Source organism: Salvelinus alpinus, chromosome 1 (genome assembly GCF_045679555.1).
Source record: "Salvelinus alpinus chromosome 1, SLU_Salpinus.1, whole genome shotgun sequence".
NCBI lineage: Eukaryota > Metazoa > Chordata > Actinopteri > Salmoniformes > Salmonidae > Salvelinus > Salvelinus alpinus.
Window position 1 is genome coordinate 80,354,595 of NC_092086.1, and position 26,854 is coordinate 80,381,448.

General features: G+C 40.9%; 2 protein-coding genes across 7 annotated transcripts; both read left to right on the plus strand.

Annotated features, from left to right (window-relative positions):
* The first annotated feature begins 471 nt into the window (after nt 1-471).
* On the plus strand, nt 472-14,282 carry LOC139530901 (E3 ubiquitin-protein ligase rififylin-like). 2 transcript variants are annotated; one of them, XM_071327704.1, is made up of 7 exons: nt 472-686; nt 3,379-3,557; nt 7,998-8,135; nt 8,485-8,796; nt 9,096-9,306; nt 9,552-9,575; nt 9,844-14,282. In XM_071327704.1, the coding sequence occupies exons 2-7, from the start codon at nt 3,387-3,389 to the stop codon at nt 10,023-10,025; spliced, it is 1,038 nt and encodes a 345-aa protein (XP_071183805.1). In that variant the 5' UTR covers nt 472-686; nt 3,379-3,386; the 3' UTR covers nt 10,026-14,282. The 2 variants fall into 2 exon arrangements, with proteins under 2 accessions (XP_071183805.1, XP_071183796.1); XM_071327695.1 differs by lacking the exon at nt 472-686 and adding an exon at nt 1,642-1,802.
* Nucleotides 14,283-14,883: 601 nt separating this feature from the next.
* Nucleotides 14,884-22,921, plus strand: LOC139530959 (inactive peptidyl-prolyl cis-trans isomerase FKBP6-like). 5 transcript variants are annotated; one of them, XM_071327762.1, is made up of 9 exons: nt 14,884-15,141; nt 15,639-15,756; nt 17,014-17,103; nt 17,176-17,378; nt 17,644-17,763; nt 19,236-19,433; nt 19,942-20,051; nt 20,131-20,205; nt 22,651-22,921. In XM_071327762.1, the coding sequence occupies exons 1-8, from the start codon at nt 15,070-15,072 to the stop codon at nt 20,201-20,203; spliced, it is 984 nt and encodes a 327-aa protein (XP_071183863.1). In that variant the 5' UTR covers nt 14,884-15,069; the 3' UTR covers nt 20,204-20,205; nt 22,651-22,921. The 5 variants fall into 5 exon arrangements, with proteins under 5 accessions (XP_071183863.1, XP_071183858.1, XP_071183866.1 ...); XM_071327757.1 differs by having other exon boundaries at nt 14,905-15,141; nt 19,915-20,051; XM_071327765.1 differs by lacking the exon at nt 19,942-20,051 and having other exon boundaries at nt 14,905-15,141; nt 19,236-19,468.
* Nucleotides 22,922-26,854: the final 3,933 nt, after the last annotated feature.

A 26,854-nucleotide genomic window follows, 5' to 3' on the forward strand; every position in this document is an offset into this window, starting at 1 on the left:
ACATAAATGTAAGTATTTTGAAAAGAAATTGCAATAATTTACATTGCCAACAAACAGATGTGTTCAGAAGAAATAAATATACACAATATGTAAAAAACAGCTCTTTCCTCGACACAGCTCGATCACCACCTACCTGCTCAAATGATCCATTACCACTGCTAGCTAGCCATGATGAGCCATTGAAGTCCTCTAATAAATACAAAAATACTGCAACTAACTAGCTTGTAAATCTTGCCATGGCAGATCATATCCATTGCTATTTGAGTCCGCTAATAAATACAAAAATACTGCAACTAACTAGCTTGTAAACGTCACCATGGCAGCTCATATCCATTGCTAGACACTTTCGCAGTGGCCTCATCTTTCTTCTGTTTGAATTTGCTCAGCATCTGCCTCATTCATCGCCACGTCCATGTTTTCGGCTGTTGTTCTTCCCGCCACGGCAGGAACCAAACAACTGGCGCTAAACTGACGTCATTTCCTTGAAGATGCTAGCTGTCCTCCATCAGTAGATTTTTAGCCAACCGGTTGTATGGCCAGACATCGAACAACACAGTGGACCAAGGATACGCCAAAAACCTGGCTTTGAGACATCGCATGTGTGTGATTGATTCAACATTGATGCCAAACTGAACTCAGCAATACGAGATGGCTGTTACAAAGAGGATTTGCTCCGGGTCACCCAGGTAAGATCGCTTGCGCATCACTACGATCTGTCAAGCCAGTTAGAGTGAGGAATGTCAAAATCTCAGTTAGTTGTTTCATGATGTCAAATCATCACAAAATGGAGGCATACCCCCTATTTTGTTCAAAGATGCCACCCCTAATTTTTGTCCCACGCTTTTGGCAATGATCTGGGATATCCCATTCGAAATGGCTGGGTGGAATGAAACATCATGCAGCATCAGGACCATTTCTAAAGAGACGATCACACGCCCTTGCGTCATACACAGGGATAGGTCAATGTAGACTATGTATCTCTCTATATTGTGTACGCACTTATGTATCTATTATTTCGGAGAGAAATAAATCAACTGATGATGGTTTGATTTGCATTTTGCAATGTGCACTTTAGGAGGGCTATGCCTACTCACCACTGTCCAAGTTATTGTAGGCGTCACCACTACGCAGGCCCATTGTAGTATAATTAAAACAGCAATTATTATAGATTGTATTAAATCAACACCCGTTGTACAGTACATTTAGCCTACATCGAGCCTAAGTGGGAGAGAAGTAGCCTATTGTATTTAGAAAATAGGCTAGGGAAGACAGCCAATAGGCCTATTCATTGTTGTGTTTTTAGAATATTTAATTTGGGTTTCTCTCAATAAGATGCCATGTACAACAGAATACCACGCATTATTCATTAGATTAATGTATGACGATTTTAATACAAAATAATGACGCATAAATTGCCTTAAAATAATGATAGTCTACAAAAAAAAATCATTCTGAGAAATTACTAGTTAATTTTTGCACTGATCCACCATTACACTAATCAGAGACCACCATTTCACAATTCATAAGCAATACTAGACAAACTAGTTTGTGACTCACAGGTGCGCTGCTACTGTACTTTATTTTGGTACAATTTCAAATACGGGGCGTGTGCTTCTTGCGAGGTTGGCAACAGGAGGCGATGATAGGCTAGGCGAGGAGTGGAAGCGCTGGGGAATGTTGCTGTGTCGGGTTCTTCCTGGAGTTTGCTGTTACAGAAAAGTCTCTTGGTAGCCTGTATTTCTCGTAGACTTTTCTAAAAGGCCACACAACAATTTTCTGTGCGTAGGCCTACCTGTCGACAGGTAAGCATTTTCATGTTATAAACTTGTCGACAGGTTTCTTTTAGAGAGCCACAGAGTTGATACATTGTTACAGTTCCGTTGGTAAACAACATGCCGCATTTTCATATCAGGAATAGAACTTCAAACTATTGCCAGAAACAGAAACTGCAGGCGCATCGTAACTTCCACCGACGTTTTAGCGTTAAAATCAAATACAGCTAGTAATGGTTGTAAATAAAATCCAGGAAGTGGGATTAAGTTAACACAAGATCAGTAGTATGATCTATGATTAAGTTAGAGGCAATGGACCAAAGTTTATTTGAAAATGACAACACACTGTAGGCTTAAACTACAATAGCTATCGAAAACCCTTCTCCGTATGTAGGGTTTTCAGCGGGTACGTTCGCCCACTGTTGGCTTCATGTGAACTACAATTCTGATAATGTGTTTTAATGTTTAGAACGTTAATCATCGCGTTCCATCCGGTTTTCGAAACATGCTGATATGCCCCTTATCTTTCATATCAGCAAGAAATCATCTTTCAAATAAAAATATACTTATTGTAGCAGTTTTGCACATCCACAAGCTATGTGTGCCTCCATTTGTAGAACTACTCTTCCTCCCCAGTTACCCTTACACACAGGTGTTCAGAGCAAACTAGATAGCTAATTAACACCGGTGGCTGCCTAGGCCTTTCGTCTGTCTTTCGTAAACAAGTGATATAACATGGAGATATGTGTGTAGTAATTTAACCTTAAAAAACATTTTATTTCTCACTAATATGAAAGATACATTCGTTATGTTTCCAAGCCTATACATACAGTATAAAATGTAGCTATCAGCATTCACCTCACACATACATTTTAACAGTTAAGAAGTCTCGATTTTTAACTTCCCCATTTGGCCCCTTTTAACTGAGGGAGAGTATCAGACATGCATAATTCTAGCCCTGATAACAATGACACACAGCACTCTCATTGTTCCTGAACTCAGTTGGCCACCGATCTGATCATACATTTGTTCCTGTTTGCTCCTACTGTGATTCAGTCCGAGCGTAGGAGCAAATTATAGGCCATAATGGAAACCGCTCTGAATGTAGCTAAGAGTTGTGTTGAAATTGTGATTTTTTTTCAGTGAATTAAAGTCCACAGGCTATCAGTTGTTTTCATTTAATTCATTTCAGGTTGTGCTTTACTTAAAAATTTGAAATGATGGCTGAAGGTTTCTTGGCTCTGTCCTATTTGAGTACAATCATTCCCCTGCGCACCACTGATAGAATCTCCGGCACTTGATTGCAGCAAAAGGAATGTAATACAAAGTCTTTATAATCTTGGGTTTGATTATATTATTTATTTAGAGAGTGAAATATTGCCCCTTCAATGTTGATTGTTCCAAATAAAAACATTTCAGGTAATACAGAATGGGATTACAGTACATACACATCTACATAATTCATCTGAAAGCAATGCTACACTATTCTGCAATTCAATTTCCCTACTAGGCATCTTTTGTGATGTAAGTCCGTAGAGTTAGAATTAAGATTCTAATTCCATGAGAAAGTGATGTAATTTCCTGGGTATGTATTTTGTGTGAACAGGCAGGAGCATGTGGACATCCTGTTGTAGCTGGTCCTGTTTGGAACCCACCGCCACAGTGGAAGAAAACGGCAGCTCATGGCGCCAGGCCTACACAAACTCGGGCAACAGCCAATCCCCGATCTCTCCCGAACTTTTGTGCAAGGCCTGCGGAGGCCATTTTGACACCATCGCTATAAAGGTAAGAGGCACTGAACCAATGGGTAATAGCCTGATTAATATTGTAAAGGAGGACCGGCTGGCCAGCTCTCGTCTGAAATGTGGGTAGCAGAGTGTGACTTGAAACTCTGGAACAGCATAGATCCAAGAGGATTTGATACCGATGTGCTGCTACAGACTCCAAAGTAACAGATTTGCTTGTCAACAGAATTACTAGAATTTAGACTTTTATGATTCACAGATTCACTATATCAGTAACTGGGCCTGTACTAGTCAGTCTTAGAACACAGTGATGCTCACATTCTGGATTGTCAAATACAGCACTAGTCGACACTTCTACAATAGTGACTGTATTTCTGAATCAATCAAAGCAGGAAGTTGAGGGCTGTTTAAATCACTAACAGATGTACAGTTCAAAAGTTTGGGCTCACTTAGAAATGTCCTTGTTTTTGAAAGAAAAGCAACAAAAAAAATTCTATTAACATAACAGATTGATCAGAAATACAGTGTAGACATTGTTAATGTTGCAAATGACTTTTGTAGCTGGAAACTGCTGATATTCTTTTATGGAATATCTACAGAGGCGTGCAGAGGCCCATTATCAGCAACCACCACTCCTGTGTTCCAATGGCACGTTGTGTTAGCTAATCCAAGTTTATAATTTTAAAAGGCTCATTGATCATTAGAAAACCCTTTTGCAATTATGTTAGCACAGCTGAAAACTGTTGATCTGATTTAAAGAAGCAATAATACTGTCCTTCTTTAGACTAGTTGATTATCTGTCTCATCAGCATTTGTGGGATCGATTACAGGCTCAAAATGGCCAGAAACAAAGAACTTTCTTCTGAAACTCGTCAGTCTATTCTTGTTCTGAGAAATTAATAGTACCCGCAAAACACCAGTCTCAACGTCAACAGTGAAGAGGTGACTTCGGGATGCTGGCCTTCTAGGCAGAGTTGCAAAGAAAAAGCCATATCTCAGACTGGCCAATAAAAATAAAAGATTAAGATGATCAAAATAACACAGACACTGGACAGAGGAACTCTGCCTAGAAGGCCAGCATCCTGGAGTCGCCTCTTCATTGTTGACATTGAGACTGGTGTTTTGCGGGTACTATTTAATGAAGCTGCCAGTGAGAAACAGACGCCCCACAAGTCCTCAAAACTAGACACTCTAATGTACTTGTCCTCTTGCTCAGTTGTCCACCGGAGCCTCCCACTCCTCTTTCTGTTCTGGTTAGAGCCAGTTTGCGCTGTTCTGTGAAGGGAGTAGTTCACAGCGTTGTACGAGATCTTCAGTTTCTTGGCAATTTCTCGCATGGAATAGCCTTCATTTCTCAGAACACGAATGGACTGACGAGTTTCAGAAGAAAGTTCTTTGTTTCTGGCCATTTTTAGCCTGTAATCGATCCCACAAATGCTGATGCTCCAGATACTCAACTGGTCTAAAGAAGGCCAGTTTTATTGCTTCTTTAATCAGATCAACAGTTTTCAGCTGTGCTAACATAATTGCAAAAGGGTTTTCTGATGATCAATTAGCCTTTTAAAATGATAAACTTGGATTAGCTAACTCAACGTGCCATTGGAACACAGGAGTGATGGTTGCTGATAATGGACCTCTGTACACCTATGTAACTATTTCATAAAAATTCAGCCGTTTCCAGCTACAATGGTCATTTACAACATTAACAATGTCTACACTGTAATTCTGATCAATTTGATGTGATTTTAATGGGGGGAAAAAATGCTTTTCTTTCAAAAACAAGGACATTTCTAAGTGACCCCAAACTTTTGAACGGTAGTGTAGGTTGGGTTTTTCTCATCCAACAGGCCTTGCCCTCCTGACATGTTTGCCTGCCAGTTGCCACACACAATCTCACCTGCAAAGTAAACAACAGCCACGTGTTTATTTGCTTGTTATTACTGTACTTACATCTAGGGCTGTCCCGACTGGGGGGGGGGGAATCTTGGTCGCCCGAAAGTTGTCTGTTCTTTCGACCAATCAAGTGGCTGACATTTTGAAACGTGTATTTTTCCATATATATATACACACCCTATGTGTTTTAATAAAATCAACTGTATTTTTGTCTGATGCTGTTTGATGAAATAAGACACAAATTACTCAAGAGGGAGCCAGAGATGAAGAGAAAAACGACCATCCTCCTCCTGCTGGCTTTCGTAGATTCTGCCATTACTCTCTTGAAGTTGCCGGTAATAGGCTACACGAGGAGTCGGCAACCTTTCTCATGTGGAATGCCAATTTATCTTACCATTTCTACCGATCTGCTTGCCGCTTATGGTTTTCATATGCCAATTTTTGTGGAACAGTTTCATTTAATTTATTATAACGCCTTTGAATCTCAAAATCATTGTCATGTGGTTAATCAAAGTTCTAAATGAAAATGATACAAACCTAAAAGTATTGCCAATGCCAACGATGTAAAAATAGCCTACATAAAGCCAACAAATAAAAACATTGCAGCCTGCAGGTAGAAAATATTCTGATACACACATGATCACATTGGCTACACATGGCCTGTCTGCAACAAACTTGAAAGTATCAACTAGTTGTGTCCAGCCTGAAGCACTTGCTAGCAAACTTGCAACATTGTATAAAATATTTTGGGCACTCAGAATTTCCTGCACCAGTGAGCTCGGGACAGACACAGCTGTATAAGATCTCATCAGGTAGATCTATTTTATGACGTTTCCACTCGAACAGAGCATGACCTTGTTCCCCTTCACACCAAGTGGTTATCGAAAGGGAGAGCTGGAAAGATTTTTCTAATACATTGAAGAAATATTATCATTCTCGATTGATGTAAAAATAGACTTTGTTTGCTTGCTGTTTGAGGGGAAGAAAGCATTACTTTGAGAAGCTCCACAGCTCGTTGGTCGTGGTGCATTAAGCCAATCAGAAATACTATCAGATCCCCCTAATGAGAACATTTTATATGCCTACCTTTGTGCGCAGGCCAGGTAGCCTATAGGCCTACTTCTATGCGTAATCAAGTGCGTGTCCTTACTCAACATTTGACAGTAGTACTTCAAACAAAAGACAATGGACTAAGTTGACAACTCGTAAATGGAAGGAAATAAACCAAAACTTGTTTCTCACAAGTGTAGCATAGGTTGTGGGCTCTGCAAACAACGTGTCCACTCTGACAATGAGAACGGTAAAAGACTGGACTAATAATATATTGAATGCATTAACAGAAATTACCATAACCATACCAACATTGTAAATTAGGAATTATTGGTAAATGTAGGCTACTACTGGTTATATGTAATGGGGAATTGATAGACACTAACAATCAAGGCAAACGATTCACAAAATGAGGTTATGAAACAATGAACGTGCACAAATTGTCGGGAGCGAGACTTGTGTTGTGCATCTTAGCCACACTCCCCTTCTTCTTCTTGGACTGTGCCATCCACGCGGCCTCCGCAATGGATTAGTTCACTGAGATGGGCGCGAATCAGACAGGTGTCTCGTGCCATAAACTGTTTTATATATATTTGCTACTGCTTGACAAAAAAAAATATCGGTCAACCAACAGCCTATCGACCAAACTATCTACCAGTCGACTAATTGGGGTCAGCCCTACTTACATCACCAGTTTACATGGAGGTAAGATCTCGTCTTTGCTATAAATTTGCCAAGAGCTGTGGGCCAGAGGTTAGTTATTTTTGTGAGAAGTTTTTGAATAGGTTTTATTACAGTATAGATGCGGTAAAGAGGTAATGGAACGCAGACCGTGGGGGACAGGAGGACGCCGGATTGGCACACATTCAACAAATCTCATCTAACAAAGTGAATATTCGTCAAATCCGTCATGATTGATGTATTGTAACAGGCCCACAATGTGGTTACTACATTTTATTTTGATATATTGGCAGTTTTCGCTGCATAACATTTAGAAGTAGTCCATTTTCAGGTTTAGAAGAAGTGACTGCTAAACGCTAACTCCTGTTCGTATAAGCTGGTAGCATAGCTAGCATCGAGAAGTTGGTGGTGGTAGTCAAAGTAGTATTTAACTGCAATGCAGTTGATTGGTGACGATGACATGAACATGTATTGGTGTTGACAAGCATTGTACTCTGATTTTTACATCAACATAGTGTGAAATACACATACTGTATAAACAATAGCCTAAATGTAGGCTAATTTTGTTGGGGGGGACAATCAGGAGATTCGGGATCTTTTCCCCCATGGCATCTTTCCTCCACGCGTTTCCATGTCGTTTCTAATGTTTTGGTCAAGTTCCACTGACCTCTTTACCGCATCTTTGGCGAACACTTTTGATTCAACTTCTCAACAATAAGGTTCTAGTCTAGTGCTCAGCTGGAACAAAAGGCTGTGCGGCGCACACACACCGGAGTGTTATTCTTTCAGTGATCGTTCATTTCTTGGTAAGAGTTTCACCCTCACCGTGTCTTGTCCTCCTTTCTCCCTACCCCAGCATGTCTGTGTGGACTGCAAGAAGAACTTCTGTGGCCGCTGCTCGGTGCAGCTGGAGCCGCCACGCCCGCGCCTCTGCCACACATGTCAGCGATTTCACGGAACCCTCTTCGACCGCGCCCAGTTGATGAGACTCAAGGTGTGCCGCTTTTCTTTTCTTTTCTTTTTGTATTTTCTTTTAATGGCAAATAAACAAGGACAAATGCATTGGGTTAAGCTACACGTCAAACTACATATATTGTAGCTAACTCAGGTGAAAGCTTAAGCAGTAACACTTTTCATTCTATTACTCATCTGTGTAATAACACTTTAATTACACTAGTTACCAAATTGTATTAAGATGTTGTCATGATGACACGATGTTACATGAGTACATTAGTAACTGCATTATAAGCATGGTAATGTAGTTTAGTTTTTTTTACACGAGGAGTAGGAAAAATATAAATAGTGTGTGTCAGATGAAATTCAACAATAACCCCAAACACTAGGTGCGGGAGCTGCGTGACTACCTCCACCTGCACGAGGTGCCCACCCAGACATGCCGGGAAAAGGAGGAGCTGGTTGAGCTGGTCCTGGGCCAGCAGACCCCCAGCACCAGCAGAAGCAGTGAGACCGTGTCCTCCCAGCCCGGGGCTCACAACAATGTCCCCTCCCCAGACACACCGTCCCCTCCCCAGACACAGGGCCCTACCAGACCAGACACATTGAGCCCAGAGCAGCCAGAACAATCAGCCCCTGAGGCAGAGTCAGAGCAGATCTCTGATGAGGAGGAGGAGGAGGAGGATGATGAGGACGAAGAGGTAAACACTAAGCTCAAGGTTTTGGGATTGATTAATCAGTAGCTGTTAGATGGAGGGATGCCTACGACCACCAAGAGGATAATCGATGTCAGACAGCAGCAGAGACATGCAAAGACCACACAAAATACAATGTTATTATGATTCCAAAAAAAATCCATGTTTTAAAATGTAGCATACCACTGTTGTTGACAAACTCAAAGATGTGGCAAAATATACACTGGCCAGACAAAAGTAAAAGAGACCAGACAAAATACACATTACTATTCTGACCCACCTCCATGGTTGTCCTGTTCCTGCAGTCATCGGACAGCGAGGAGACCCTGATGCCCGGCCGCAGAGCCTCTCTGTCTGACCTGAGCCGCGTGGAGGATATCGAGGGCCTGAGCGTGCGCCAGCTCAAGGAGATCTTGGCCCGCAACTTTGTCAACTACAAAGGCTGCTGCGAGAAGTGGGAGCTGATGGAGAGGGTCACCCGCCTCTACAACGACCAGAAGGACCTCCAGAACCTAGGTGAGCATTTCCAGGATGTGGTCATGTGAGGCTCATTTGGTAAAAGCGCTAGCAATCCCAGGGAAGTGGATGCGATTTCCCGCTGGGGTCACATGTATTAAAAAAATATGCACTCACTGTAGACTACTGTAAGTGTCTGCTAAATGGCATATACTGTATTATATCTGGGGATGACTGATGTGGAATTTTAGCCTGGATTTAAAAAAATAATAATATCAGTTCAATTCTTTGTTTCTTTTTTCCAGTTTCAAATACAAAAAATGAAGAAGGTAAGGATCTTGTTTCAAGTTCAAAAGACAAGAGAATCGGTGATGAAAACCATTTTACTGCCAAAGGGCTGGAACACAATTTGAGGAACACTTGAAGTTTATGTAAATCATACATTGATCCGTAGTAAAAATTTGGTCCCACACTGCTTAAATGTAACATGTTATGGGCAACCTCCCAAATATAAAACAATGAAAGATGACCCAAATAGAGTTATTTAGTTCACACTCAATAGAGACCTCTCCTCTTTTCCATGTCGTTGTGCCATAGACCCTGCAGCTCCCAAGAGCCAGGAGGAGAACCTCTGTCGGATCTGCATGGACTCTCCCATTGACTGTGTGCTGCTGGAGTGTGGCCACATGGTCACCTGCAGCAAGTGTGGCAAGCGCATGAGCGAGTGCCCCATCTGCAGACAGTACGTGGTACGGGCGGTGCACGTCTTCAGGTCCTGATGCATGGCCACAATGAGGGACACAGTGGATACCAAGGACAACATGGCATTGCTGCCACCATTGCTCAGAGATGGCATATCTTACAAGAATACACTCCTCTGTAATGCACACTCTCACTCATTCAATCAGTCTTCCTCTTGCTGGCATTCCAGAGAAATAACCTGTCTCCACTTTTCTGGGTTCTCTGTTTTTCTACTCCACCTGAACCTATTGTTTCTACACTTTCAGCATTTTACAAGACCTCAATATTTCAGTACTATAACTTCGTTGTTCAAAAGAGTTAGGTATCATGTATTCACATTGGTGCCAGTCAGACACCAAACTATATTGGCACTTTGCATGGGAGGGCAGCAGTACCTTTTCAAATTCTGAGGTTATTGGGTAGAGATTATGTTTCTTTCAACCCCACACACAGGCAAGGTTATATTGCATTTTTTTGTCTTTGCATTTGTGTGCACGGGGAAACAACTGAGTTCCATAGCTGAGAAACACAACTGAGTTCCATAGCTGAGTAACACAGGGGATACTACGGAGGGCATCGAATTGCAAGCAATGAATATAAAAAACGTATTTGTTCTAGCAATGAATGAAATGCTGAATCCTGGTAAGAGAGGGAACATGTTAGGCTACTCTGTTATGCATATCAATAGCAAAACAGACAGAGTGGCCAGAATGGTGCTATTTTACTAGTGATTAACAACACTCGTAACAAAACAGAATGGCCAAAATGGTGCTATTTGACCAATGGTAAGCAACACTCAGGGCCCCATTTTGACAGTGCAAGTAAGCGGTGTTAGTGTCGAGACCAAAATATCGAAAACCTCAACCGTTTATTTCAAACCTTATCGCCCCAAGCAAGGCTTGGATATGACCGTGCTAATATTTGATGCAGGCAATGCAGTAGTTGTGAAATTGGTGCATTAAATGCAGCACGGAATACTTGAAGTGGTAAGGTCTGTTTTGCGCCCTCCAATTGTCACACTCAGAGTTCAGTACCTGCAAACCAGCTGTTCTGTTAATTGGTTTTGTGGTCCAGAGAGCTATCTTTAGGTTGCAGTGCACTTGCTAAGCATAGAACCCAGGCCTTATGTCTTATTGGCGATCCTTCAGACACAGAGCTGTGTGATGGTTGAACACAAGAGTCTGCTTGTAGCTCACTGAAAGTACTTGAGGGTCAAGGAGGGGATAATGCTTGGTTTCATTTGCCCTTTTATGGTCAAACTACCCTTTTAACTTGCAGATATTGTATCAAAACTGGAACAGAACACGCATTGACTTGACAGTAATAGTTAATAGTTCTTTAAATTAGCCACAATGGGGATCTTTTCTGAAATGTAAACCCTACACAGTAGATATGCAGCTTCTTTTTTATTCTCTGGGGGTCATAAATTGTTTGCTGTTTGAAGTTGGTTCCATGACTTTACCCCAAATTAGGTTTGGGGTAAAGAGAACTGACCTCGTTTAGCAGAATGTCTCCATTCCCAGGCTCTCACCACCTCTCTCTTATCAGCAAGTGCCCCAGAACAGAGTGCTCATTAACTTAGCTGATGTAGTGCACTGAATACACTCATTTCCTAATGACGAGTTGATTAAATGTGGTATCTACTAGTTAAAAAACAACAACTGTTTTCTGCAAATTTACTTTGTTTGTGGGGGTGTTTTAAAAGCTAGATTTCATAATTGAAACAATAACAAAGAGCGACCCCGCCTCTGTTTCAGTATAAAGCTGAGGGATGGGCCTGGAGAAATGTAACCACTCTCAGATTCATAGACAGAGCTAAGGACTGACCATCCATGATATCAAAGTTATAGTTTTAACCATGTTTTAAGGCTATACAGTGTTTGTTTAGATTTACATTGTTTATGCACATTGAAGTAAAACAAGCTTATATTTTGGGTTCTCATGAGGTATGACAAGTTAAACTAAGCTCATGAGGTATTTATACGTTATAATGTTCAAGAATCAATGGGTATATATCATTCATTAAATGGATGTAGCAACTAAGGATTCTAGCTTTAAGGAGGATCTTGGTTAATTCTATTCCAACTCTAGGCAATTCAGTAAATGGATTGAGATTGAATTTATATGAAATTAGAGACAATTTTATTACGATGCATTTCTCAAATTGCCTGGAATTGAAATGGTTTGGCAGCCCTCTGCAACTTTTTATGGAACATGTTTTAAAATGATAGAGAAACATAATGGTTTGCATTTAAATGGTCTTTCTACTGTACATCTTGTTTTATAGCTAATGAATGTACCATAAAACTGATCATGAGGAAAATGCACTTATACTAATTAATGTGTCTGTTTTAGGGAATGCATATCCGCAGGGATAGACTCCATTTATCCCAGATACTTGGTCTGCCTGAACTGAATGTAACTGGTTTAAGTTGTTTACAATAACAAAACCATTTCTTACTGTGACTGCCAAATTGCCAATATCGCAAATAGATTTTACACTAGTCCGTTTGATATGTCTTTTGTCAATAACTATGCTAATATCATGCAAGAACAATATGAATCATCTCATGTAGTTTGTAGAGAGCAGGTGAAATAAGATATGTCAGTGTCGTGAGACTAGATCTGGATCTTTTCACAAACATCTCGTCACCCATCTTGTTTTTATCCTGGACAGTTTATACAAGCCAGGCCGTCAGTCAAGTCACTTCTCTCTGAGGAGTGTTTTCTGTGCATGTGAAAACGTGTGCATACATTTAGCGAAACCCAACCCAAGATCTAAACATTCCAAACAGTAGAATTTACCTTAACAGAACACTCTTCAACAAAGAAAGCTAATATTTTCCACATATACTATAGCCCATGTACATGTGTAATGCTCCTTGAGTACCTGATTTAAAGGCTAGGTCTGATTAGAGATTCAGTGCAGACGTGTTTGATCTCTATCAAATAATTTCCGGGTAACAATTAAGTACCTGACTGATTGTTTTCATTTAAAATTGTCTAAAATAAATAAAAATAGCTTCTTAGCAAAGAGCAATTTCTCAAGCAAGAATTTTGCTAGGACTCTGGGAGAGGTTTGAGTGGGGAGGGGGAAACTGAAAATGTGTTATTATTGGCAGAGGTTTGGAACTTAACTAATTTACCCCATGGTGATGACACCATGGAACGCCAAAACTCCCACCAAAACAGGCAGAAATTTCAGGCGGTCTTTTCAGACAGCTCTTACACTAAAAGGGCATTATCATAATTTTCACAGTATTATTCCAGCCTCATTGTGGAAATGTATATATAAAACAAAGGAATATCATGTTTTTGACTGCACTGGGCCTTTAACAGTATATCAAATGTGTAGCAGACTACTAATTAGAGTATTTAAAGAAATGTCTTCTAAATAATGCCTTCTTCCTGATGGAATTTCAATAGCCTCAAAAGGCATAAGATAAAACCTTAATGTCATGCGTGTGTGGGATGTTGGTGTCCCTAATCTGCCACCATAGTCCTGTAGTTCTTATTGCTGTCTGAGGACCTAGATATTAATTGGTTATTGGTGACTGGTTATTGGTGACTTTAAAATGGAGGTGTTTTGGTATTTGGAAGACTAATCAATCTACTATTGTGAAATGTTGGACGTGTTTAGAAAAATCAGACAATCTATCGTATCTTTGATTCTTTAACAGTGAGTTATAATTTTGGCAAATGCCTTGCTATGGAGAGTTGTGCTAAAGGTGTTTAACAACACCTCCACTAGTTATTAGATTAGAACAGGGAAATTAGTCTGCACTATCCCACCCCAGGGGGAAAAGGTTCATTATTAGCATATGAAGTTCAACTGTAATGGAAAGATTTGCATGTGTTTTTTTTGGGGGGGGGAAGAAGACTGCTCTGACAAAAAGCAGTTTGAAAACACTTGGAATGACTCATAACTGTATGTGTGGAGAATTATTTGTGTTTCGTATACTCTGATGATTTAACTTTGTTCAACTGTGAAATTGTATATAATAATCCCATGCGACAGTATCATTTTAAATATTATTGAGCGTGTTGTACATTTGTCAAATTACTAGCATGGACTATTGCCTTTGTTGTAGTTTAAATATGTATTCAGCAGTATTGGCTAAATGAGCTAAATGCTGGATCAGTTCTTAACTACAATGGAAGTTAATAGGATTTATAAATCAGGAAAACCTATATTTTTGAAAATGTATTAAACATATTGATGTTCTTGTGCATATATTTTGTTGGACATTTTTTATATTGATAAAAATATAATAAAGTACCCCAACAGACTTAAACTCCATTTGTACATTGGGCTTTTCTATGACCATAGACTATAATTAAACCTATGAAACACCTCTAAAAATAAGAATTGTGCAAAAGGAGATGTCAACCGCTTAATGGTTTTCCGGTTGTGATTGAATAATGTCAAAAGGTCAGTGATCCTTGGGATGTCCCTCCCTGCACTAAATCTGTCAATTTCAATGAGGTGACATCCCAATGATTCCGTATAGCAATGCATCAGTGCACCCAAAGAGGCAATCCACAACAAAGACAGTACAGTTTGAAGAAATCCCAGATCGCGAATCACGGCGACGTTGGCAAGCTAAATTTATGCCTAGAATCACGTCATCGGTTCTAAAAGTCTCGCACCGAACTGTGCATATGCAGGCCGTCAAATCAACGTCACTACATTATAAAGTTGTTTTTGACGAAATTGCAAATGTGTCAGTTTGTCATTTCACGAGAATGGAGTAAAACCATGTTCAACTACTTAGATAGGTTGTGCCATTAGATTTCAAGACAATTAACTAAGGAATATTTTTTAAATGCTCTCATTAACTTCTCAAACCCCCAAATCCAGCCTGGTCTGCTTCGCAAAAGTTCCCGGAAGTTATAGGATGTTACGCCTCTGGGTTTAGAAAATCTGTGACCGGAATCTCTGTTGCGCCTCACGTGTGGTGACCCTAATGACCCTCTGGCTACATTCGTTGTGGGAAATCTGTCCCGGCAAGCTACCTACATTATTTATAGAGTTAAATGCTAGCACAGTGTAATTGATATTTGCAATCATCTTTCGATGAAATGATGTCAGCAAACGGACTGTCGACCAGAATTCAGCAGTTTATGGATCCCAACGCGCTGGCACGTACTCCGGTAAAGAGATGAATGGGAGGCTAGCCAGTGTCAAAATATGGCTCTGGCTAGCGCTAGTTATCGCCAGCGAGTTAGCTGCATCATGTGATCTCACATGTTAACAGTTATTTGCTAAACTTCACACCTTCATATCAATAGGGAGGTTTCATACACCAATCTATTGAGGATTGGTTACACTTTAAGTTGTATTAAATAAATGTATAGAAATCTGTGTGCGTAGTTTTCTCGCTAGCAAGCTAACTAGCAAAGACTAGCCAAATATATGGTGCTGCTGCAGCCTTGCGAGCTTGATCTCTGTCACGCCAAATAATTCTTGCTCCATGTGCCACCTTGCAGAATTTATTTTCAACTAGCTATTTATCTAAAATATAAAACGGTGTTTTGACAACTCGGTTTTTTTGTGCCCTTTTGTTAAACAATTTTTAAGAAGGGTTGAAAACAATCAACTAAGGGTCAGGGATGGTGTCAACTTTAAAACTTGTGTCTATTGTTGTCAGAGCCCTTTCCACCGCCTCGGCCAGCAGATGCAGGACATCCTGGGCGATGGAGGGATCCTGAAGGAAGTGGTCCAACCTGGAGAAGGCCCACCAGTACCAAGAGATTCATCTGTGTCAAGTACCTTCATAGAATACTCCTTTCTTTAGGTTCCCTTACAACAGGGGTCTCCAAGAGGTCAATCGTGAGCTACCAGTAGTTCGTAGCCCACCTATGAGTAGCTTGCCAAACAATTCTGAAAGTATATGCAATTTGACCAGTATCAGACACTGCAAGCTCCCAGCTACTATCTAATCCAGGGGGTGTGCCCTAGTGCTACACAGCTGATTCAAATAATCAAAGCTTGATAATGAGTTGGTTATTTAATCAGCTGTGTAGTGCTAGGGCAAAAATAATCTACACGGGAGGGGGGCTTCTTAAAAAGCCAAACCTAACACAATATCTGACAATTCATTTCCAGCAATTATGCCCCCGTCTGTCTGTGTGGTGCGCACATTTCTCTGTCACTCTGTGTGTATCCAGTTGATGTGATAACCATCTTGTGGGTTGACAGAAATACTTTCTCCAAAACCTTCTCAATTAAATGCATGCTAACCTGGCAGAAGTACACTACCATTAAAAAGTTTGGGGTCACTTAGAAATGTCCTTGTTTTTGATAGAAAAGCTATTTTTTTTGTCCATTAAAATACCATCAAATTTATCAGAAATACAGTGTAGACATTGTTTCTTTCAAAAACAAGGACATTTCTAGTGACCCCAAACTTTTGAACGGTAGTGTATATCATGAGGAGGTATATAATTTGTATCTATTATTAACTTTGCCATGAAATGAGCAGCAGCAGTACAGAACCTTCTCTAGACCGGCACATTTCTCACTTTCTAGATGCACAATTAAAGGGGAATTACACAGAAAAATATATTTGTTAGTTTTATTCCAGACCTAAAAAAGTAGTATTCTAATGTGATTTAGCAATTGACATGGACTCAGAACATTTCATTTTGTTGTTTCTCTATGAACAATTGTAATTTTGAGAGTAAAAATTTAAGTATCTAAAACCTGGAAAGATAAAACTGAGAGAACATAATTTGGGAAAACAGTGCAGTACTTTCTCATGTCAACTACTGACCTGGGGAAGAGTTGCAGGGGAGAGAAGAACAATGTGCCTCTTTGACAGCTAGAATTATTTTTCTGGCTCGCAACATGTTTAATTTTTTCAATGAAGTCTCATGCTAGAAAAGGTTGTAGACCCCTACGTTACAATGTAGCCAAAAGCATATGTATTGTATATTTATTGGGACAAAATGCAATCAATCACGCCTTAGGGACACACCATATGTTTTTTGTGCCGATTTGAACCCCTGCTAATATTCCTTCAGTCCATTTCTCTGGATTTTTGGAGTACTCTGACCGACCATTTGAGACCACCAGCCATCTGAAGTACCCTCGAATGATGAAGCTTGGAAGAGGTAAGCTATAGCCTATGGCACTCGTAGATAACTGGTTTTCATATGTGGCTTCATAAACACCTTACCTTACAGACGTGACTCTGTGTGGCCTTGAGCTTGGTATTCTGACCATGAGGAAGGGAGAGTTCTCTCGTTTTCTCTTCCTGCCTGAGTACGCCTATGGAGCGATGGGCTGCCCTCCACTCATTCCTCCTGTAGCCACTGTGCTCTACGAGGTGCAGGTCCTCGACTTCCTCGACTCGGCCGAAGTGGATGAGTTCTTCGCAATGAGTCCGGTGAGGACACTAGGAGCCTTTTATTTAGTCAAGGCGGTATCTCTCAAGGTTGGTGGCGATAACGTCCAGGACCAGTTTTTTTTTGTAACAGATAATGTCAACCTACCTAGTGGAAGGAGCTAAGATATGTTATTGGGTTAAATAGAGATGCAGAAACATGTTGCGGTTGTGCCATTTTTCTGAAGGGACTATTTCTGGTCATGCATCTCTTCTTACTGGGGATTAGTTGTGACTTTGTTGCTCCCAAACCCCTCTGTTCCGCCAGGAGGAGCAGAACACGGCTCCTCTGTCCATGCTCCTCAACGTGGTCGACACAGAGCGCAGCTTTGGCAACCGCTGCTTCAACCACAGTCGCTTCGAGGACGCCAAAGATCGCTACAAGCAGGTAGCGTCAGAAAAACGCGTCAGTCACGTCCTAAATGTTATGTCCTCGAATGAGCCCCTTCATTTTAGTTTCAGCATTATTTTATGATGAAGCATCACTTCAACTTTCCATGTATGTGAATGAATGAGAGGGGTGATGGTGATGCTTAAGTGTTGGTTCCCTGTCGTAAGTGTTGAGTTTCATAAGCACACTGCCGTGTGTGTGATATTTGACAAGCACACTGTTGTGTGTATGAGTGCGTTTAGTGTGTACACGCACTACTGTGTGCGTACAAGTGTAAACTTTGTGTGAACTTTGTGATAAACTTTCTACGTATTGATGTATACGTACAGTTGAAGTCGGAGGTTTACATACAGCTTAGCCAAATACATTTCAACTCAGTTTTTCACAATTCCTGACATTTAATCCTAGTAAAAATTCCATGTCTTAGGTCAGTTAGGATCACCACTTTATTTTAAGAATGTGAAATGCCAGAATAATAGTAGAGAATGATTTATTTCAGCTTTTATTTCTTTCATCAAATTCCCAGTGGGTCAGAAGTTTACATGCACTCAATTAGTATTTGGTAGCATTGCCTTTAAATTGTTTAACTTGGGTCAAACGTTTCAGGGTAGCCTTCCACAAGCTTCCCACAATAAGTTGGGTGAATTTTGGCCCATTCCTTCTGACAGAGCTGTTGTAACTGAGTCAGGTTTGTAGGCCTCCTTGCTTGCACATGCTTTTTTCAGTTCTATAGGATTGAGTTCAGGGCTTTGTGATGGCCATTCCAATACCTTGACTTTGTTGCCCCTAAGCCATTTTGCCAAAACTTTGGAAGTATGCTTGGGGTCATTGTCTATTTGGAAGACCTGTTTGCAACCAAGCTTTAACTTCCTGACTGATATCTTGAGATGTTGCTTAAATATATCCATATAATTTTCCTACCTCATGATGCCATCTATTTTGTGAGATGCACCAGTCCCTCCTGCAGCAAAGCACCCCCACAACATGATGCTACCAACCCCGTGCTTCACGGTTGGGATGGTGTTCTTCGGCTTGCAAGCATCCCCCTTTTTCCTCCAAACATAACGATGGTCATTATGGCCAAACAGTTCTGTTTTTGTTTCATCAGACCAGAGGAAATTTCTCAAAAAATAACAATCTTTGTCAAATGATGTCAATTAGCCTATCAGAAGCTTCTAAAGCCATGTCATAATTTTCTGGAATTTTTCAAGCTGTTTAAAGGCACAGTCAACTTAGTGTATGTAAACTTCTGACCCACTGGAATTGTGATACAGTGATCTATCTGTAAACAATTGTTGGAAAAATTACTTGTGTCATGCACACAGTAGATGTCCTAACCGACTTGCCAAAACTATAGTTTGTTAACAAGAAATATATGGAGTGGTTGAAAAACGAGTTTTAATGACTCCAACTTAAGTGTATGTAAACTTCCGACTTCAACTGTACAACCTCTCCATATGTCTGGCCAGGCGGTCACTCTGCTGGGGAATCGGAAGGCGGAGGACGAGGAGGAGAAGAGGAGCATTGTGGCAGGGCAGCTGCCCATCTACCTCAACCTGTCGTTGACCCAGCTCCGCCTGGACAGGCCCCTGAAAGCCCTGGAGTACGGCCACAAGGCCCTGAAGATCGACCCCAACAACACCAAGGCTCTGTTCCGCTGTGGTCAGGTCAGACCCTCAGGGCGGGGTGAATTTATATTCATGTGTGTGCCTACCATATATGTGATTGTTTTTGGCATCATGGTTTGGCCTATGGATATGAAATATAGGTGAGCTGAAGGGGATCCACACAAATGTTATCTTTATTTAGTAAGAAAATAAATCTTTCAGGTGGTGTAGTTAGTATGACCATATGTTTAATGGATAACCTTGCATTAATAGCGTCTGAAAATGATCCTAAAACGTACATGTTCCCTTTTTCACACATTTGAGTTTTGCATGTTTGGTGAAAGCTCACTTGTGGAAAGAATCAGTCACAGGGAAGATCTCAATTGTATTCTCCTAGCGTCCTCTCTCCTTGTCTCATTCTCAAAACCCATTGGAGGAGAAAGCCAGAGGTCCCTCCCCTCTTACTTTCTCCTCCAATGGGTTTTTGAGAAGGAGACAAGGAGAGAGTACGATGGTGTATGCAATTGAGATCTTCCTACAGATGTTTCAACCAGAGGGTTTTCCTCAGGCCTATTTGGAGTTGTTTGACTATGAGAAAGCCCAGGATTACCTCACAATGGCTCAGGCCAACAAACCTTTTGACGTCGACATCAACAATCTCCTAAGGAAGCTTGCCATGTAAGATAATAGTCCTGACATTCATTGTTTTTTCACCCTTGCGACATATGACTCAACTAAAATATTGTTCTTTTTGCAGACACTACAAGGACTGTTTGGACAAAGAGAAAGAGCTGTGCTCCAAGATGTTTGCTGACTTTGTGAAGAAGTGAAGGTGACATGTTTGTTAGCGAGTGTGTCCTTTGTCATGTAAATGGCTCCATCCGTTTCCACTCTGTGGTAGTTATTCCTGTGCTAGCCGCAGGAGGGCGCTGTAGGAACAATGCAATCCAAAAGCATTGATTGATGATTGCCACATACAGTACATATCTTACTATTGGTATCCAGTTCACATAGTTGCCCCTTTTCACTCCGTTTTAGTAAGAGATAATGTTCCATCGGTGCACATGTAAGACAACCCAATCTAGTGGGTTTTAATGTCATATTTGTATTGTCATATTTCCATGTTCCTGGCTGTATACAGTTTGTCTATTTTTAACGAAAGTAGGTGACCATTATTACAGGCTTTAGTGCAATATATTTGAATTTGATTTGTATCATTTTGAGTGATTTTTAGTAGCGTGTGTTGGTTTATAGTGGTCGGTAGAGATGCCTTAGACATGCCCTGTATTGCATTGGAATTCTATCCTGATTTAGTATCTGATCATGCACGATAGATATTCACTGTGCGTCCAAGCTGAAATACCCCCACCACAACATGTGCTTTTTTTTGAATGAAAAGCTTATATTTTTGTCCATTTTTTAATTGACATCAAATTGATCATAAATACAGTTTAGACACTGTTAATGTTGTAAATGACCATTGTAGCTGGAAACAGCTGATTTTTATGGAATATCTACATAGGCGTACAGAGGCCCATTATCAGCTAACATCACTCCTGTGTTCCAATGGCACGTTATGTTAGTTAATCCAAGTTTATCATTTTAAAAGGCTAATTGATCATTAGAAAACCCTTTTGCAATTATGTTAGCACAGCTGAAAACTGTTGTTCTGATTAAAGAAGCAATAAAACTGGCCTTCTTTAGACTAGTTGAGTATCTGGAGCATCAGCATTTGTGGGTTCAATTACAGGCTCAAAATGGCCAGAAACAAATAACTTTCTTCTGAAACTCTAGGCAGAGTTCCTCTGTCCAGTGTCTGTGTTATTTTGCCCATCTTAATCTTTTCTTTTTATTGGCCAGTCTGAGATATGGCTTTTTCTTTGCAACTCTGCCTAGAAGGCCAGCATCCCGAAGTCACCTCTTCACTGTTGACGTTGAGACTGGTGTTTTGCGGGTACTATTTAATGAAGCTACCAGTTGAGGACTTGTGAGGCGTCTGTTTCTCCAACTAGACACTCTAATGTACTTGTCCTCTTGCTCAGTTGTCCACCGGGGCCTCCCACCTCTCTTTCTATTCTGGTTAGAGCCAGTTTGCGCTGTTCTGTGAAGGGAGTAGTACACAGCGTTGTATGAGATCTTCAGTTTCTTGGCAATTTCTCGCATGGAATAGCCTTCATTTCTCAGAACAAGAATAGACTGAAGAGTTTCAGAAGAAAGTTCTTTGTTTCTGGCCATTTTGAGCCTGTAATTGAATCCACAAATGCTGATGTTCCAGATACTCAACTAGTCTAAAGAAGGCCAGTTTAATTGCTTCTTTAATCAGAACGACAGTTTTCAGCTGTGCTAACATAATTGCAAAAGGGTTTTCTAATGATCAATTAGCCTTTTAAAATGATAAACTGGGTTTAGCTAACACAACGTGCCATTGGAACACAGGAGTGATGTTCGCTGAAAATGGGTCTCTGTACGCCTATGTAGATATTCCATAAAAAATCTGACAATACCAGCTACAATGGTCATTTACAACATTAACAATGTCTACACTGTATTTCTGATCAATTTGATGTGATAAAAAAAAAAAATGCTTTTCTGTCAAAAACAAGGACATTTCTAAGTGACCCCAACCTTTTGAACGGTGTGTGTGTGTGTATATATATATAAACACAATGTCAGATTTTGTATTTTATAGCTCAGTGTTGTAGACGACTAGACATCCACCTTGTTTTTAGGGTATGGATATTTACAGCGATAACTTCTAGTGAGAAGTGAGTTAATGGTGCTAAGAAGCGTAATGGCCATGATAGTGTGCTATGGGCTTAGAGAGCTCATGTGGAATTGGAAGATGCAACATGAGATCCACTGGCAGCTCACATAAAGAGAAATTGCAGTTATCTATACTCAACACGATGACAGACTGAATCTCGAGTGTGATTTGTCGGGAACATGTTTTTTTCCAGAGGTACATAAATATGCATATGTTCCAGACACTTGTACATAAAATGCCCAGCGCAGCAGAAAATGGCAGCAGTGCAGAAAGGCCTCTGCTTGCTCTTTCAGCTTCAAGTGGCAGCGCTCTCTTAAGATCAAAGGCTTCAGAGGGTAATTTGGGAATCATGTTAACTACATGCTCTGGGTGCTCTTCAAAGAGCTTGAGCACACTCCAGTTCAGCTGAGGTATCCTCCCTGTATCACACGGTGGGATCTGCCCTGCTTGTGTTCCAGAAGTGTGTGAAAAGAGCAGTGTCTGGAGCTAAATTTTGGATTCATTCTGTTGCAGGTGATGGTGTATGTGAAACTTCAAGTCAACACCAAAGACTCTCACAAGCCTCACTACAATATGTAGATATATTAACTTTGATTTCAAGTGTTTTTGTTCATAATGTACCAAAATGTAGAAAGCTATTCTGTACACCAAATCCAACTGCAGTTGGACACAGAGTGAAATTATAGAGTGAAAAAATGTATTTTTGTGTTCATCTTACAATATTTTCAGGGGCCATGGTTGTTTATTGAGATATATTCAAGAAGTAAAGCCTCTTTCCAAAACATACCGTTATCTTGTCTTACTTGTCTGAATAAACATATTCTCCCAGTGATTCAAGCAATTCTCAGAAAAACGATCAATACAATGCATTTCTGGGGAAACCTGAATTTGAGGACATTGTTCGTGGAATCCAGTTGGAATAACATGCTGGTTTTACAAGGCAGATTTTTTATTTACATCTCTTGATACCATTGACAAACTCGTCAGCCACACTAGGAGTAGCTTTTAGGCATTCCTGTTCAACAAATTAAATGTTACAATTATTGATTTTGCTGTTTCATTATGCAGACAGCGGCATTAAATCAGCCTGGTTTTGACACTCATAGCCAAACTCATAAAATCATAATTGGATCTTCTGCCTGATTGTATTTGGCTCTCAATCAATCATAACTCTCATGTACTCGCACAAGTTAATGATGTATTTAGTGTTGGGGGCAACAAAATGTACTTCTAGAAGCTCCCATAAAGCCGGACACACATCTGTATATTTGTATAAAATGAAAAGGTTCTACTATTGGTAGAACTTGTTTGCCATGGTGGCCAGTGAGTCTGTTCACTCCGCTCTGTCGGTTAACATCCAGTGTTCCCAGTATGTAAGCACTGGAAAGAATGACACAACTCTGGGCATTCACCATGGCTGAGCATTATCACTTCATTTACCAAATTAACCTGACGGTTTCAGAAGCCATAGATGAGAAATATCTTTAAGCGGACTACATTTACATTTACAGACTATAGTTCACATGTGGCCCTTTTTCTAAGATCGGATGAGTTTTTGAAAAGAGCTGTGGCGCTTGATTCGATGGTGGTCTGGTGGATAAAAAAGAAATAATAATAATAATAATTCATTTTTTACACAATCTGACAGACCGAAAAGAGTCTTGGTGGTTGTTTGGTGTAAGATGCGCGCGCAGTGTGAAGTGGGAACGGCATCTCCTGTTATTTAGCCCTTCACCACATCCTGTAGCCCAGGGCTAGGCCTTTCACTAGGGCCCCTTTTTACTCATCTCTGCTTCCCTGCCATGCAGGTTGCCTTGGCAGTACCCACTCCCCAAGCGCTGAGGAACTTGAAGGGTGCAGCTCAAAAGTCAAGTGTCTCCCTACCTTCCTCTCATTTTGTTTCCTTCATTTACACTGGTGTGAAAGAACTGGACAAGTGCATGCGCATTCCTTTAGGGTATCCACCCTATTGCTTTAACCTGTGTTTTCAGATCTGTGTAGTTGGGAGTAGGGGAAAAAAGGGAGGAAGCCACATGAGACCTGAGATTCATCCTAGATGTTGACCTGTTCCGCTAGGCTGGGCGTGGGGCGGGATTGTCCGCAGAGCGCCCGGCAATGTGGCTTCCGTCTACCGTCGTCGTCCAAGAGCGAGCGTGCCATGTGTGTTTAGCGAGTGTGCCTCAGCCAGGATCTTTGTCGGAGACCTTCAGCAAAAACAAAATTGGCTTTTTAACCACGTGTTAAGCAGAGAAACTCTCCCATCCAGTGTTTGTTTAAAGTGGTCGCTGTTCGTGAGATGGCTCCATCATTATAGTGGACCCAGAGCCATTCCAATTACTCTGTAATATGATTGGAAGGGAAACCATGCTGTTTTTACTGCTGAAGGAGTCAAGTCAATGAAGTCTTGTCTAAAAGGCTAGAGCCGCTCATTTAGTAAATGTCTAGGTCTATAGTCATTGGTGCAGGTTGAAGACAACCCGTTTTATAATGTAATCAGGCATTTGAAATGGGGTGGGAAGATCTTGTGGAGAGTCACTCCTCTGTGGGTTAGATTCTCAACAACACTAACTAGGATGAGATCATTTAAATGTTGTTGATGCTTTGTAAATTGTGGTTTGAAAAAACTTCAGGCTAAATGTGGAATGGGTGTTGTCAGTTACATTTTCACCTTTTAACAATAAACTTCCAGCACTCACAAATTCAATGTTTTTCTGTTGCGTAGCAGTATCATACGCAGATGCAAGACCGAGACAATGCACATCTGTCCACAATCCTGCTCAGCTCATGCACAGCTATGGGCCTATCTGGGAGGACAGAAGGCCAGGGTTCAGTGCTATGCTGTTGGTATGGTCCACATGTCTCAGGCTTGGAGCTACAAAAACTTCAACCCTTATTTCTCACTCTCTTGCTGTTCAGTTCCATTTCAGGGATATACTCTGCCTGCCATTTGAGTTGTCACCCCCCCGGTGTGCCTGTCCTATTGACTGGATGAGTGCAGGCTTATTTGAATCAGGACTCATCCAAATTCACTTTAGCATGACTTTCAAAAGTCTGTCCAATCGCAAAGTTATGCTACTTTAAGATGTATTTATGTTAGAGGGTGAGCTACCACATTTGTTTATAATCAGCAGCATACCACCCTGCATACCACTGCTGGCTTGCTTCTGAAGCTAAGCAGGGTTGGTCCTGGTCAGTCCCTGGATGGGAGACCAGGTGCTGCTGGAAGTGGTGTTGGAGGGCCAGTAGGAGGCACTCTTTCCTCTGGTCTAAACAAATATCCCAATGCCCCAGGGCAGTGATTGGGGACACTGCTCTGTGTAGGGTGCCGTCTTTCGGATGGGACGTTAAACGGGTGTCCTGACTCTCTGAGGTCATTAAAGATCCCATGGCACTTATCGTAAGAGTAGGGGTGTTAACCCTGGTGTCCTGGCTAAATTCCCAGTCTGGCCCTCAACCATCACGGTCACCTAATAATCCCCAGTTTACAATTGGCTCATTCATCCCCCTCCTCTCCCCTGTAACTATTCCCCAGGTCGTTGCTGCAAATGAGAACGTGTTCTCAGTCAACTTACCTGGTAAAATAATGGTAAAATAAATAAAAAATAAAAAATCCATGAATGCTGTTGAGTAATGTTTACAGAATAGTCTTTAATAAAAAATGACTGAGCGTTTTGAGCGTGATTCAATCAGCATCTGAAATGCAGTGGAGTGATTCTGTCCATTTACCTTGTATGGAAAGTGCAGTATTTCTAATGTACTGTATATTCCTACCAAATAATATGGCTTTGAGTAATTATTTTGGGTTGATGCATACTTTCTGTTTGGTGAGAATAGTCGGAGTAATGACCGGTGGAGGAGGAGTGTTGTCGAGGAAGGATTCTGGGGATTAGTTAGAGGTTTTGGGAAGTATAACCACTAAAATGTCCTCTGAAGTATCTGAAGCGCTTGTCTCTGAGTGATCAAGGAGGAACACTAGGCTGTGTACTCGGTCTTTTGGACTTAAGGCTTTGGATGTGGGTATTTTGTGCGTGGTGTTTTTTTGTTCTTGTCTGTTGTGAAAATATTTGCATCCATGACATTAACCTGTGGTGGTGCGAACCCACTCTCATTTAGGTTGCTCTACAGTCATGCATGGGTTGTGACTGTGTCAGTTCTGACAAGTTCAGCAAGAGGTCAGACCATATAAGGCTGCCTTTATGAACTGTGGACACTCTTACTCACTCACACCAGAATTGGAGGTGATCGTCAGACAAGCCCCTTTTCAGTTCCTAAAAGGCTGTTTTGCAGAGGGCTGAATGGAAAGTTTGTCTTACTCAGGGTTCTGAAGCTGAGTTGAACCAAACCCTGTTTTCCTTGGGTCGTAATTGCATTTGATTTGAAATTAAATACTGGATATTTTAGGCTTGTTGAATGAATGGAGGGGTTTTGTTTTCTTTGTTGGCATCCTAAGAAGGTAACAAGTGTACCCCTCCACTTTCTGTGCCCTCTCACCCTGTCCACATTAAAGGCATAAATAAACACCTACTATTATATCAGCAACATTCCGTATGTGTTCCTTTTCAGATGTTTTAACTACTGATACGCTATGTCCTTGGATACATTTTCCTGTAAATACACATTCTAATTTCAGCCACACCCGTTGCTGACAGGTAAATAAAATCAAGCACACAGCCATGCAATCTGCATAGACAAACATTGGCAGTAGAATGGCTTTACC

What these genes read in the sequence shown, in the direction of transcription:
- LOC139530901 (XM_071327704.1), top strand. Translation starts at nt 3,387, where the DNA reads ATGTGGACATCCTGTTGTAGCTGGTCCTGTTTGGAACCCACCGCCACA. An exon ending in CCCAGTTGATGAGACTCAAG is followed by an intron (nt 8,136 to 8,484) that starts GTGTGCCGCTTT and finishes CCCAAACACTAG; the next exon opens with GTGCGGGAGCTGCGTGACTA. An exon ending in AAATACAAAAAATGAAGAAG is followed by an intron (nt 9,576 to 9,843) that starts GTAAGGATCTTG and finishes GTTGTGCCATAG; the next exon opens with ACCCTGCAGCTCCCAAGAGC.
- LOC139530959 (XM_071327757.1), top strand. Translation starts at nt 15,070, where the DNA reads ATGATGTCAGCAAACGGACTGTCGACCAGAATTCAGCAGTTTATGGAT. An exon ending in ACGCGCTGGCACGTACTCCG is followed by an intron (nt 15,142 to 15,638) that starts GTAAAGAGATGA and finishes TATTGTTGTCAG; the next exon opens with AGCCCTTTCCACCGCCTCGG. An exon ending in CTCCTAAGGAAGCTTGCCAT is followed by an intron (nt 20,052 to 20,130) that starts GTAAGATAATAG and finishes TTCTTTTTGCAG; the next exon opens with ACACTACAAGGACTGTTTGG.